This window comes from Mizuhopecten yessoensis, unplaced genomic scaffold, assembly GCF_002113885.1.
Source record: "Mizuhopecten yessoensis strain PY_sf001 unplaced genomic scaffold, ASM211388v2 scaffold4537, whole genome shotgun sequence".
Classification (NCBI taxonomy): Eukaryota; Metazoa; Mollusca; class Bivalvia; order Pectinida; family Pectinidae; genus Mizuhopecten; species Mizuhopecten yessoensis.
Window position 1 is genome coordinate 903,619 of NW_018405596.1, and position 15,354 is coordinate 918,972.

A 15,354-nucleotide genomic window follows, 5' to 3' on the forward strand; every position below is an offset into this window, starting at 1 on the left:
CTTCCTTATTTTACTTACAAAATACTTTATTTTTTGTGCATCAAAAAGACAAAACAGAGTTTACTTCAACTTGTTAAAAAAGAAATTGCACAAAGATATACAATCGAAAAAGTTGTTCACATAAATACATGTAAACATATTTTTTTTTTCAAATATGGGAAGAGTGGGAAAATGTATTTACATAAAAAACAACAACACCAATACATTACAACCTATCCATATGACATAAAGATGTAACTATTTTAAAATAAGATTTCTTACTTTCTTAGGTAGTAAAGCTTCCCCCTACATTTGTATAGCAGATTGTTTATAGGTTATAGGACTCTATATATATCCATATATGTTTATGCATGAAATACAATTGAAAACATATATAAAGAGTGAAGAAGTGTTACAATAAAAACACCTACTTATAATACACAATTTTATTTTAAATGGATTTACTTGTATGTATTTAACTATGTATACATGTTTATACACATTTCATATCCTGATATCAAAAAAATAGCTGACTTATATACAATATATATCTATACAATTTTTATACTTAGTTCAATTGAAGTTCACTTAAATGGCAATGTAGATAGAAATTATTATTAAATCAGAATATATATATGGATATATATATTGCCTTGTAATAGTTTATGTCTTTGTGGTGTGATGTAAATGTATACAGTATGTGACGTTTAGTTATAAGTAATGTTTGGTTAAAAAAAAACACTTCTCAGATACTGAACTCCAGAACTCATCCGAAGCAAGGAAAATAAATCAAAGATGTGACTCCTGTGAGAGGATATGTTTACATATATGTACATGTGAAGACAAAAAAACAACAACATAGAATCATATAGGCTGGTAGTTTCAACAAATGGAGCCGGCAAAGTCTGGGACTGAAATATTTGTAGTACAGTATAACATTAAATGAGAATATTTTGCTATGAATGCTTAAATATTCAGGCGTGCGATACAGGCCCTTTGGGCCTCTTGTTTGGTTTACCTCTAACTTTTAGTATGATGTTCTGTTAGCATGACCAGTTATGTAATTTATAACTGTGATCTCAATTCTCATTATATACCCTTATCCAAAGGATGCCATTCCTTTGACATTTCAGGCAATTGTATTTCTAATTGTGGATTTAACCTCGAGTGGGCAGTCAATGGATTGCATCAAATTCAATGAAACAGCAAATGAGAAAGTTTCAATTATCAAATAATTTATTTATGGTGGTTTGTCTTTCTGCAGAACTTTTTTCTCAATTCTTGAGATGAGTCGGTGTCCGTAAAATTCCCTGTACTCTTCTGGTAGTTCCTCTAGAGTCTTTAAAGCTCTGTCTAAAATTTGTTGTGCTCTCGAGTAAGGAACGTGATCCTTGTTACCGTACACATCCCGATGATCATATAGGGAGTCGTCCAAATGTTTCCAGAACACGTTCACCGCCACACCATAGTCTTTGTAAATCACATTATGAAACCACAGGGCTGAAAAAAATAATTGTAAGAACAGTTTACATGTCGTACTGGAAGTAAAAGGATCAGGTAATTCTCCCTAGCCGAGTGGGTAGGAAACGGCTATTATTTTATACCAGGGTTACACTTAAAATACAGGACAATTTCTTCACTGCCAGATGTTCTTAACGCGAAGTTTATGCTAATTTTCGAAATACGATATTTTGATACATATCTGAAAATTAACCAATGTCTTGACATCAGATTTTGAATCCTGATATACGTTTATGCTTACCTCTGCATTCGCCCCTTTTTTAAATGTGCTATTTTAAAGTTTTGTGTTAATATCTTGTTAATTTAATCTGATTTTGAACAAATGGGATACAAATTTTCAAAATGCAATTTTTGAAAAAAACTTCAGATGTACTGACTTTAGCAAACATTAATTTTAGCTATTTACCAAACTTAAAAAGATTACCTAATTTGCAAACCCACAATATGTTTAAATGATCTATACACAAAAACTGTAATTAGTGTAATCATAATAAAGAACAATAATTCTAGGGCAAAAAAAAACACTTCAAAAATATTACCAGGTACAAAAGGGGTTCATATACATATGTATAATAATGAAATATCAACAGTGGCATATACCGTAAAAACCCATGTAATTTGTGCACTTTTTTTTCAGAATTCTAATACCCAAAGTGGGGGGTGCGTAAAATACACAGGTATAGAAAATTTCAAGTTTTTTTCAGGAAAAGATCGACGATTCTGGGAGACCGCCATATTGGATTATCTCCCTTGGCACACGGAACTCTAAGACAAATGACGATCAACAAATTTATTTATGTCAAACATTAATAAAAAATACAGTAAATACATAATGTGTTGTTATCTGAGTTTATGTGAGAAAATTATTATTAAAATGATATACAATTACACTTTAACACTTACGTTTTGGCACACACAATCCATAATTCACTAATAATTTTATAGTCCAACACAGTCCAAGTTCATTAAATCACAGTTCATCACTATAACACTAGCCTACATCAGTAAACGAAAAGTAGAGGATCAGTTGGGGAAGAAAAAACACCGTAAAACCCATAATACACTTCTTCTATATAATATGTTGGAATAGATTGTTCTCACCTGGAATGAAGAGGATGTCACCAGGTTCAAGAATTCCTTCGTGTCTGTGAGCCTTCAGGAACTTTGGAAACTTGCCTGGGTCTGGATTGTCTATGTCCAGCACTTCAGACTTGTCACCTGTAAAAGTTTGAGGTCGATTTCAATTCTTTCTCTCTCTCGAAAAAGGTTTAAGTTAGAAAATAAAATTTGACAGTATGAGTGACACATGTACAAAGTGACCATGGAGTGTCGCTTTGAATGAGATGTTTAAATCTGTCGTTGAATACTCTAGAATCATTTATTTTCGTGGGGGTAAAATTTTGTGGTTTCCATATACTAGCCTGTTTCAAGGACATTATATTTCACCGATTTTTGATTTTCTCCTACAATGTATTTATATCATACTAAATTTATGTTTTCGTGGGGATTTTATTTCGTGGATTTTTGTTATCCACGAAATAAATTAAATTTAATGTTCCATGAAAATTTATGATTATACAGTAACCCTTTTACCTCTGTAAACCATTATGGACTCATCCAGATCAACACTTTACTCAAATTACATAGGGGTGAAAGGGTTAAGCAGTAGTTTGGTGTTCTACTGACAACATCATTATATTTATTGTGAAGTGTTTTATGTTTTATAAGGAGGTACTTTTGCTCAGCTGAGTTTACTACTTTAATCAGGTTGAGATTTGTTTGATTGAAGTCTGATTAAACAGGATTCCTTCTTCTTTGTAATTGGTTTGGAAAATGCTGTATCAGACATCAAAGGAACGGAACACCAGCCCGAAAGTGTCCCTATCTTAATTGTTATTACCATTCAGGTACATCTTGTCAACCTCTGCCGGACTGAACAGGATCACACGTTTCCGTCCTACAACCTGCATCAGCAGATTGTCCATCACCTGGGAGTGAAGATAAAACAAGAGGCCCAATGGGCCTGCATCGCTCAATTATGATTCATAAGAACCTATTAAATGATTTAAACATCACACCTGTGACTTTGAATGTCATTCATTTTAACAACCTTGGTAGTCCTTCATCCCAGCATGCTACAGGCCGGCCAAGTATCAGTACCCTTGGCCTTTTGGTTATTTAGGAGAAGTGGTTTGAAGATTTTACATTTGACCATGTGACCCCTGTGACCTTGAAAGTGGGTCAAGGTCATTCATTTGAACAAACTTGGTAGCCCTTCATCCCAGCAAGCTAAAGACATAATATCAGTACCATGGGCCTTTCGGTAATTGAGAAGAAGTTGTTTGAAGATTTTAAGACATTTGATCCCTGTGACCTTGAAAGTGGGTCAAGGTCATTCATTTGAACAAACCTGGTAGCCCATTTATCCCAGCAATGCTACAGGCCCAATATCAGTAGCCTGGGCCTTTTGGATATTGAGGAGAAGTTGTTGGAAGATTTTAAGACATTTGACCCCTGTGACCTTGAAAGTGGGTCAAGGTCATTCATTTGAACAAACCTATTAGCACTTCATCCCAGTATGCTACAGGCTTAATATCAGTACCCTGGGCTTTTCGGTTATTGAGAAGAAATTGTTAGAGGATTTTAAGACATTTGACCCCTGTGACCTTGAAAGTGGGTCAAGGTCATTCATTTGAACAAACCTATTAGCACTTCATCCCAGTATGCTACAGGCTTAATATCAGGACCCTGGGCTTTTCGCCTATTGAGAAGAAGTTGTTCGAAGATTTTAAGACATCTGACCCCTGTGACCTTGAAAGTGGGTCAAGGTCATTCATTTGAACAAATTTGGTAGCCCTTCATTCCAGCATGCTACTAGCCAAATATCATCACCCTAGGCCTTTTGGTTATTAAGAAGAAGTCGTTTAAAGTAAAATATTGACGCCTGACGGACGGACGACGGACTACGCACCACGGCATAAGCTCACTTGGCCCTTCGGGCCAGGTGAGCTGAAATAGAAATCATCAAATCAATAATAAAACAGAAACTGTAGAGAAGTGAAAAGGGTATAAAATGTAACGATAATAATACTTTTATATATTATATACTGCTTTATCACAACCTAGTTTATAGGTGGTCTCAAAGCGGTTCACAAATTATTATCCGTGGTTATAGGGCCAATATCTTTCTCAACTCCCTTGGGAGCATACAGCCAGTGCTGCCATTTCAGTGCTCACAGCTAGCATTCAACAATTCTAGCACTGCCCAACCATGTACTCAATTACAGCTGAGTAGACTGGAACAAGCGGAGTAAAGGGTCTTGCTCAAAGATACAACACAGTGCTGTGCCGTGACTTGAACCTGCAACCTTTCGGTCATGCAGGAGCCGTGGTGGCCCAAGTGATTATGGTGTCTGACTGCCTACATTCTATAGCCCTCTAACACTTGGTTGTGGGTTCAAGGCCTAACAAACGATGGTGTGCAGTGAGCACAGCAGGCTTACTTTCCCCAAACCTGAAGGACTTTCATTGGTAGAAACTTTCATGATATTAACAAGCTTCACAAAGAATTAGGTGGAAGGTTAATCTTACCACACAGCAGCCAATCAAATGGTTCAACAGCCAAACCAACATCTAATGGCTTAATAAATAAATAAATAAATAAATATACAACATTTGATATAGAGCCCTATCTAGCTAACATAAGCCACTCTTAAGCGCTTTACAGTACATACATATATATACATTTTTATACAGTCAATACAATTAGCATATATGTATATTAATCAAGACAATATTGAGGAATTTGCAGGGGCTGTCTTATCAGGCGCTAACTACTAGTCCTATGCCACCTGGCTAATATCTCCCTATGTGTGTATGCCTGTGTACATGTGTGTGCTCGAGATGTATTGTGTTCTGTTTGTAGTGGGACCGTGCTTCCAATGGTATCATTTATAGTGCCACCTCAATTGAATGCTACAGCACAGATACTGCAACACCTACCCCAGACAATTTTATACTCCACCTGGGTTGTTGGAGTTGTCACACATCACACATCTTTTTGAATCTCGCAAGATTCAAGACTCACTCCAGACACACATAACGTGTGTGACAGGAGGTCAATATTCAGATACATTTTATAACGGCAGACCAACTGGACAGATGGATACAATCTATAGCGAATGTATACATTACATACATGTATAGCATTTCCAGCAAGGACAAAACACCAGATTTTACATACATTTGTTCACTGAATATTAACCTTAGTACACAGGTACTTACATCGTAATGGGTCCACAGCTGTGTACCCTTGGAGGCTATCCGAAACACACTGGAAAATAATTTTTCTGGCGGGAAAAACTTTGGGAACTTGATGTCGTCTGCCAGGCGTGGGAATTGTTGGTGGATGTCTGCTTTGTCCTTCCTCGGATCATCCCCAAGGGCTCGTAGATAATAATTCTCAGTCTGAGGGCACAACAGAATTGGATATAACTTGATATAGACTATGTTTCCAAGGAAACACTGACATATTAAGATTTCGTTTATAGAAATAATTTCTCAGAAAAAATAAGCAAGTTTTTATATAATACCAATGCACTATCTTTACTAGGAAACTTTGACATTTTTTGGTATTGTAAAAAATGGAAAAATAAAACAACTTCCTGAAACAATTATCAAAAGTGAAAAAATAACAAGCTTACTTATCAAATTTTTACAACTTTCTTACATAATTTGTAATATTGGGAGTGATCAAAAATAATTTCCCTACTTATGAGCGAGTCTTGCGCAGATGGGGAAGGTAGCATGTGGTAGAGGGTGGGGCTTAAATACATCAGTCTTCTCAACATGTCTTCTTTTTGTTCCCTAATTTTGTTATCCCCCGCCTCCAAATCCCAACCTTAAACACCCAACCATGATTAGTATCTTTATATGTCATAGTTTAAAAGTTATCTCTCTCTCTTTTATTTCAATGCAATTTCAAAATGAGTATTTCTGCTGAAAAATTGACCCCTTCGCTTTCAAATAATTTTAATAATTCATTAAAATGTTTAAAACTAGATACTTTTGTCTCAAAAAATTCAGTGTGCTCATCTTCTGACGCCCGCTGCACAAAGTCACTAAAAGGAAGGGATCTGAAAATTGTAGAGAAAAAAAAAGTTTAATTCCATGCATAGAATTAGAAATGAACATATACAACATTAAATATAAATATTATAACGGTTGTGACGGGTAGTTTATAACTTTCTTCTTAACTAGACATCATTTCACCAATATTACCTTGTATCATAACAATATCTTAACACAGCAGACAGTTAGAGAGTCATGGGCGTGAAACTTCCACAATGAAAATGTGAAAAGTAGCACAGCCAGAGAACTTGGATTTGAAGAGTTTTTAGAGTCTACTTAGTATGGGGCTAAATTTCATAAAATTGCTGACAATTCTGTACATTATTCAAATAAGAAAACAAAGTTCTTAAATATACTTAAATTCTCAATGAGAAATGTCTTAAAAACAAAATAAAAATATGCCAAAATATGCCAACTATCTCAGCTCACTGTAAATCAATCTACACCATTTGTTTACCTACAACTGGTTTACCCATTGTCATGTATATAATGTGACCAGGAGAATTCTATAAAGTCAGCATCAGATCCACACTATCGCAAGGAGGCAAATACACCAACATACCCTGCCTCCAGCACACACACATACATTAAACACATGGAGACACGTCCTTAACCCTTTCACCGCTGTAGACCATAATGGTCTCATCCAGATCAATGTATAGAAGAGTCTACTAAAGTTACATAAGGGGTGAAAGGGTTAAATGCATGACCTTCGCTGTTAATAGGATGTTAAACAAAATAAAACTAAACCAATCGTTTACCAACGAGACTGATCAGAAAGTATTGACTATTGAGGACACAAAACTGTAATATATGCTCATCTTACATCTATCAGTCAACATAAACTTTAATTCTAAAGATTGTCAATAACTAATGCATTTACTTGTAAGAGAAGTTTTTTTTGATAAAATCCATCTGTGGTGTAGCAGATACATGTATCTTGACCGGCATCTGACCGCCCTGGGTGGTTAGGTAGTTCACTGAACGCCATTTATCCACACACTGACCAATGTCAACTCCTCGCAGGATCACCGGTTGCCTCTAGAAAAAAGTCAAAATATTAACAGATACTTTGAATCTGAAGACAGGTAAATAGTTAAAAACCACTTCTTGGTTCTAAAGATTTCATGAGAATAATGACTGCAAGTCAGTCGATATTGTTTTATTTGCCATGTGGATGAACTTATTGTCCGATTCCTATGAAGGCTGAAAATGACAGAAATGTAGTCTACTTGAGGTTTAATTTTACAGCTACCGTTAGTTCTATTTTCAAACTAATAAGCAGCTAGCACTGCCTTACCAACCAGCTACAGGCCGAATTTCGTATTTCAAGGTCTTTCGGTTCTTTAGAAATAGATCATTTGGCCCTGAAAGTTGGTCAAGTCACTCATGACCTGTTAAGGCCTATCATCATCTTAAACCAATATGGTTGTTTGGCCTTAACAGTAATATTGAAAATATAATCCCAAGGATGGAGTCAGACCTATGTCAATGCTCCTATGTTGGAAGTACGGTAGTCTTGTGGTAGGATGCCGGGCTTGTGACCGAAAGGGTTGCGGGTTCAAGTCACGGCACTGTGTTGTACCTTTGAGAAAGACACTTTACTCCGCCTGTTCCAGTCTGTAAATAAGTATGTGGTTTGGCAGTGCTAGAATTGTTGAATGCTAGCTCTGAACGCCAAAATGGCAGCACCGGCTGTATGCTCCCCAGGAAGTTGAGAGAGATATTGGCTGATTGCAAAGGCCCTATAACCACGGATAATAATTTGTGAACCACTTTGAGACAACCTACATTAACTATAGGTATATAAGAACCTCAAATTATTATTATTATTCAACGATTTTATATATAGTGATAGGATGGGTATCTTGACCACCTTGACCGTCTTTTCCATGTTGTAGTAGGTCCCTATTTATTTTAGGAATGGAACAGACATGGTGGCCCATTCGTTCAGTATAATTGTGTTTGTCTATTCACACCCTGTAAATTATATAGGGCATGGTTATAAGGTGAGGCCTCAACTATTTCAAACCTAGTAAAAAGGGACAAAGTCACCAGGGCTGGGCTGGACCCTGGAGTAAATCCTGATACCTATAGTAACATATAAGGATGGGTGGTTGGGTGGCACAGTGGATAACATATTTCCTTTACCCTTTCACCAAGGAGGCTGGGGTTTGATTCCCCAATCTTAAGTGAAAAGGTATGAGGTCACCTGCTCGACTACGTAGGTTTTCTTGGGGTACTCCGGTTTCCTCCCACACTAAGACCCCCCCCCCCCGCGCAAACATCCATCCTCAACTTTTTTCAAAGTTGTGACCCAGGAATAAAGTCCTTTGGGGTGGAGCGAACCCGGAGACAATTTTTATATCAAGAATATAAATGTAAATCAATTGCATACATTTGTATGATTATGTATTAACTCATTCACCCCTGAAGACACATTTAAACTCTTCAAATTCAAAGGTTGGAATAGTTCATTATGAAACTTCAGGGGTGAATGTATTCAAGTAAGGAGACCAATATATCTCTTCTTAATCCAGGCAAAACACTATCACTGTGAACTTGTCATCAACAAATCATATTTCTTGTTCATATTTGCATTATGTATGTTTGATTTTGGTTAATTTTCATTAACATTTGTATAGACAGTACTGACAGTCAGGACTTGTGTCTGGACGGCACCAATAAGCCTTGAGCTGTTCGAGGATCTCGTATAACAACCCCATTTTCAATGCACCTGACCTTCCGTAACATTACGTCAAGACCATAAACCACATTGGGTTGTCCCCCTTTTATGCGACGTTCTATGAGTGTTCAACGTCTCTGTAAGGATGTATGACCGTCTCTGTAAGGATGTATGACCGTCTCTGTAAGGATGTATGACCGTCTCTGTAAGGATGTGTGACCGTCTCTGTAAGGATGTAAGGATGTATGACCGTCTCTGCAAGGATGTATTACATTAGTGTGTGTGACTTGAATCTTACCGTATATCAGCATAACAACAAGGAGATTATTTGATTAGTTGTCCCGACTTCTGGGTACACCTGAACCCACTTTACAATCTTTCTTAAGAAAAGTAGTATTACAAATGAAATTTGGAACATTGCTTTCATTTTTAACGTAGAGGAGGATATGTATAGTACATGTAGTAATACTGACTGCATCATTAGTTCAATTAAGTTTCACCATATATGCATATGTAATTTGCATAACTCATTCTGTAACAATTGTAACCGGCAAATCTCACTATATACATTAGATATGTTATACACATGTACATATATATAGGCAGATTCGGCTAAATAGTCATATATGACTGAAAGTGTGTAAGACAAATGTAAAAAAACAAGTTAATTGTGGTTACAATTTCCTTGGGTACATTAAAACATTGTTGCACAATAAAAGGGAGTCACTGAAACAAAATATTTTCATCTAATAAATGGAACTTGATTTCCGGTGATTTTGTTGATTTTCACCGTTGCAATTTTTGGTACTAGCATTCCGCTATCCGTTGTATCTGATCATGATGGTTAAACAGGAAAATTATAGATTTCTGTACCAAAACACTAATCATTCTTACTGAATACTCCAAAAACACACCTTCTAAAAGCACACCCGAGGAATTCAGGGATGCTGATCTTTGCAAGGCCTTGACACCATATTGAACACAAGGAATAATTGTTGACACGAAAAAAATGAAACAATGGAATTTTACCAAATCAATTAAAATTGTGTAATTAGACATTTTTTGTTAAATTTCAGTAACTCTCTTGTTTTGTCCGCAATGTTTATCGCACGCACAAGATAAATATGGCCAGTAACAGGTTGTTTGTTTACATTCGTCCTATATACACAATGAACGTATAGTCATATTTGATACAGTCAAATCTGCCTAAATATACAGATTTGCTGGTGCTCTAGTACCTGTTTAATCAATGGCTTCAAATCCCCAGATTTCTGCAGAATGTATGACAGAACTGGTGGCACTAATTAATCAAACAAACCGTTTCATCTTATAAACCTGTCACAGTTGAGGATATTCCTATAACATCAGAGGCTTTTTTCTATCGGATATTATTTTGCCGACGCAGCGCCTGTCAAAAGTATCTTGCCGTTAGTCTGCTAAAACTTACCAAATTCGCGGACTCAAAATTTCTGATTTTGCCTGATTGAGCCTGAGATTACGGTCAGTTTTAACTGACTATCTCACCGTATAAATCTCTAAGGACCCCATTGGAAATAAGTTGTTTTTACCAGCTTTTATGGGCCATCCTGGGTAAAGGCTAATCAGTTAAACTTTTGATAGAAATTTGAAATTCAAAACTTTTATATCATATAACTGTCATTAATTGTTTTCATGTTTTATTGTACTCATTCATTTGTAAACATTCATTTGTAAACAATTGATGATTAGAACTGTGATTCAAAACTACCTGTGATTCCAAATGGTGATAAAAGTAGCACGTCTTTTACCAGAATAAAACTATTATTATTATATATATATAACACTGTTAATTGGAATAGACTGGACAAACCTGACTCTTGGTATTGCGGTATATTTTTGGGAGAGTTATCTCCCTTAGACCCCTTACCGCGCCGACAACATCGATGTGACATCTCGGCGCGGTCTCTTTACATCCTGACAATCAACTGATAACACGTGAGTGATTTTCCTCCGCTTATTCTAAAAGATTGTGGGAGTTGAGAGCAGTTCTCAACTACAAATTGTGACGGTGTGTACCAAAATCACGACAGTATCGACTATTAACATTTCCGTCAAAATGGTTAACACATCAGCATCAATTCCACCACGACACTTTTTGTCACGTTTTTGAAACGTTTTGGAACAAGAGTTTATTTAAATGAATTGTTAGTGATTGTTTTTTGTTAAAAAAAAAGGAAAGTAAAAATCCCCTACTATCATTGAAACTTAGTGTTCGTCAAAATAGGTGATGCTAGATCCACATATCGATATATTGCATTGTATGATAAAAGTTTGTATTATCGTACCTTTGGATATATTTCTTCGGTGAATGTAGAAACATCTAACCCACTTACGACGTCCAGCAAAGAAAGCATTTTTCATCTCGCAATAAATATTCGCACTGTTCGCACTGTCAGTTTCATAAGTCGACTGGAATGTCCTAGGCTATATCTTGTTGTCAATCGATACTTTTTGGTATGCGCATATTTGTTGGTGACACGATTTTATGATTAAAAGTTCACACTAACGCTTTTACTGTGTTTTGATTTAAAAAAAAATCAATGTTCTGTACAATTCAAATTCCTGATATATAACGTTAGTTGCAGATTTGTCGTGGTAGGCCTAGCGAAACAAATTCACTAACCCACCTACCAGCAACATTAACTGCGGATTGGCACGTGACCTTAAAGTTCATTTCCTCTAAGGTTAGACTGTTCAGCCGGTTAGCAAGTTACTACACGCTTCCATTGTCCGTTTCTAGCCACTATATTGGCCTATATCAGAGTCAGAGACGTATTATTATATGCAAATAAGTTGGGAGACACTTTTTTCCCCAGTGGGAATTCCCCTTTCGCAGTTCCGCTCAGACGCTCTAACACGAGCTCCTAACACTCCCATTCGGCACACCTCGGCAGATCTCCATCTAACCTCGGCTGTATTACGAATTCCGCCATTGGAACTACTTTCAAGTTCCCGGATGGATACAGTATGGCGGCTCCCGTGAAGCAGACGACACCTGTGAAGAGTGTTTTATCCGAGGAAACGGAATATTGTTTTTTATGTACTTCCGATAGCAAACGCCTACATTGCTTAACTAAATTTAAAGCTCGGAAGGGAAAGTATGTTGATACCATTTAACACTTTACAGGAGTTAAACTCCAGACTGAATTTATTGCGACTATGCATGTCTGTGAAAGTTGCATGAATAAGATCACAGCCGCTGTCAGTTTAAATGAAACATGTATCAATAACATTGATGAGTTTATTAGTATACATAAGCGACAGAAGCGAATGTCAACAACTCCTCCATCGTCCCTTAAGATGTCAGACGCCAATCAGATTAAGCGTTCAGTGGAAAAGTTGAAATGTTTGAGTTTAAATGACGATGAAACATTACCAAAGAAGTCTCGACAGCGATTGACGTTTGACACAGCTCATCATGCATCTTCCACATCTGTGCCTACACCTGTAGCAACTCCATGTCCAGCTTTTAGCTCTTTGCCAGACCACGGCTATACTAAGTCATACAGTACACAAAGTGAACCTGATTCCCCGACCGAAACATCTGCCGAAGATTTTATGAAGCAGCTAGTTTGTGATACATTACCTGTTATTGACAAGTCTGTGCAAACTGTTGCAAAACTTGGAAAAAGTATACTATTTGTAAAAGATCCAAATGAACTGTGCAAGAGAGACTGGTCCAGGGATGTTACTAGGGAAATGTATGAGAAATGTCCTGAGCTCTTCAGGGGTTTATGTTCTACTCTTGGTGAGTATTTTGTTCTTTTTTACAGTAGCTATAAATTTACAGTATCAATTTTATGAATGACAAACAGGAAATTATCTTCACAGATGGCATGGGTCACTAAGGCCTGGATGCAACGGCAAAAGTATCTATAGACAAGCCTAGTTTTTATACTTTCTTTTTTTTTTCTTTTTTTTTGTGTGAACAATGACCCAATGTGCAATCCTAAATTGAATGCTGAATTAGTCTTCCTGATACTATAAAGTTAAATTAAACAATAACATATTTTTGTAGGTGACAAAATTTCAGCAGAGTCCAAGTTGTCAACAATGTCAGTGATCTATGGTATGATCCTACATTGTAGAAATGTGAGGGCCTGTGCTATTCAACGCATTATATCTGCATTGTGCATAAGATACCATGCAGATAATAAGGTATAAGAAGAAAAAAATCATTTGTTTTATGTTACATGTACCCTTAAAGTTGAAAGTTTTGTTTCTTACGTTTATTGTTGCTTTATCATTTGCTGTTTTCAGGGGTAGAAATAATCACAAGCCTGTCTGTCTGGGACCATACATTATATAAGTTTAATGAAGGGCCAGCTGATCTTACAATGGGCTGGTCCGCCTGGCTTGTTAACTTTTAAAACCTATCAGCTGCCCACAACTATATACATGTATATATATATAAATAAATAGCCTTCGGCTGTCTTTAGCCGAGGGGACTATTGGTTTTATATAATAGCTATATTTTCAATTATAGTATATCAGTTCTATCTTCTTGTAATATGATGTTTGTACATGTAACTGTTTTGTTTCACTGTGTCTTTATAAAAGAGCAGATCGCCCCGAAAATTTGACAAACTAAACTTGTCCACACTGTTGAAATTGTTTGCCCATATATATATAAATATACATACCAACAATGCATACTGCAGTAATTAGAGAAGGGTAATACCTCTATTTTGTTACTGATGATTATAATGTCTGTAATGTCAGTGTAATTGTATACTACCAGGTATACCCTTGTATGACGCATGAAATACTGTATGGTGTAATAACTGTAATACTGTTGGTTACACAGTGTAATTGTATGATATGAGAAGCATAATACTTGATAGTATGATATGAATATAATGTATGAGGATATAGTATAGTGTCTTAGTATATAATAGTGTTTATAATATCAGTGCTTTATTGCATTGTGTGATGAACTGTACGGTGAATGTAAAGTGTATATTATACAAATGGTATGCCTATAATGTATGAGTAGTGCAATAACGTCTGTAAATTGTCAGTGAATGAATAAATTGTATGATGAATGTAAATTGTAATGGTGGATATTATCCCATTCATTGTAGGATATGAAACTGTATGGTCTACAGAAGGACCTGTATATTATATATTGTACGGGCCCTTTGGGCCAGGTCAGCCTGACACCATTCCTTATTTCTACCCCATGTTTTGAAGTTTTTCAACTACATTACATACATGTACATGTAAAGGCAAGCAAAATTAAAATTGGTCAGTAGTTATCAAGAAATGTAATTAACGTTTTCATGTTGGATCGTCTAACTTTGGTTTTGTCAAAGTTACCTAAACCAACCAATTTTATTGCATTAACTACACACTACACATGTACATGTGATGTGTTTCATAATGTTTACATTTGTTTATATTTGTTTTATTAATTTCTAGGTGTCGTTTTTTATTAAGGACTGCTGTATTTTGTGAAAAAATGATTGGTAAGAAAATTTAAAAGTAAAATAATTCCTCAATTTTCTTGCATATTACTACTGTAGTAAGAGGGAACCATACATGTAACATTTTTTTTTATTTGAACAAGTATTTTATAGGTATCTTGCAGCAAGTTGCTGCATGTTGAATGAGAAAAGAGTGTATCAACATTCATTTTAATTTCATTGTGTTAAATGATAATTTTGATTAAGAATTATATGTAGGTAATACACCTTATTAAATGTGAATTTTCAATACAGTTTCAGTTTAAAATTTCCATTATCAGGATAAAGACACATGATTTTATCAAATAGTATTAATTACTTGTTTAAAATTGATGTTAAATTCAAATTTCATTGTTTGACCAATGCATTACTATGCATTTTAACACATTTTAGCTATTGGAAAGGCTGAACCAGGTCCATGTTATGTTATCCCACGAAACAAAACGGAACTTATTGAAAGACTTTTCAGACTACTCTGACTTTTGCATCATAGAGAAAGTGAACCAGGGAAAAGATGGCAAAATCAATGGTGAT

At 35.8% G+C, this 15,354-nt stretch overlaps 1 protein-coding gene across 1 annotated transcript; it reads right to left on the minus strand.

Annotated features, from left to right (window-relative positions):
* Nucleotides 1–468: 468 nt before the first annotated feature.
* Nucleotides 469–12,170, minus strand: LOC110449258 (tRNA wybutosine-synthesizing protein 5-like). The gene is made up of 7 exons (XM_021496007.1): nt 11,641–12,170; nt 7,514–7,671; nt 6,566–6,635; nt 5,785–5,967; nt 3,401–3,488; nt 2,602–2,718; nt 469–1,479 (listed from the first exon to the last, which is right to left on the minus strand). Exons 1-7 carry the CDS (start codon nt 11,707–11,709, stop codon nt 1,220–1,222), a joined length of 945 nt encoding a protein of 314 aa, XP_021351682.1. The 5' UTR covers nt 11,710–12,170; the 3' UTR covers nt 469–1,219.
* Between the last annotated feature and the right edge of the window lie 3,184 nt (nt 12,171–15,354).

Excerpts from the sequence above, each read along its gene's own strand:
- LOC110449258 (XM_021496007.1), bottom strand. The coding sequence starts at position 11,709 with ATGCTTTCTTTGCTGGACGTCGTAAGTGGGTTAGATGTTTCTACATTC. Across the intron at positions 2,719-3,400 it reads TGACAAGATGTACCTGAATG|GTGACAAGTCTGAAGTGCTG; the intron begins GTAATAACAATT and ends AAACTTTTACAG. Across the intron at positions 1,480-2,601 it reads TGACATCCTCTTCATTCCAG|CCCTGTGGTTTCATAATGTG; the intron begins GTGAGAACAATC and ends TATTTTTTTCAG.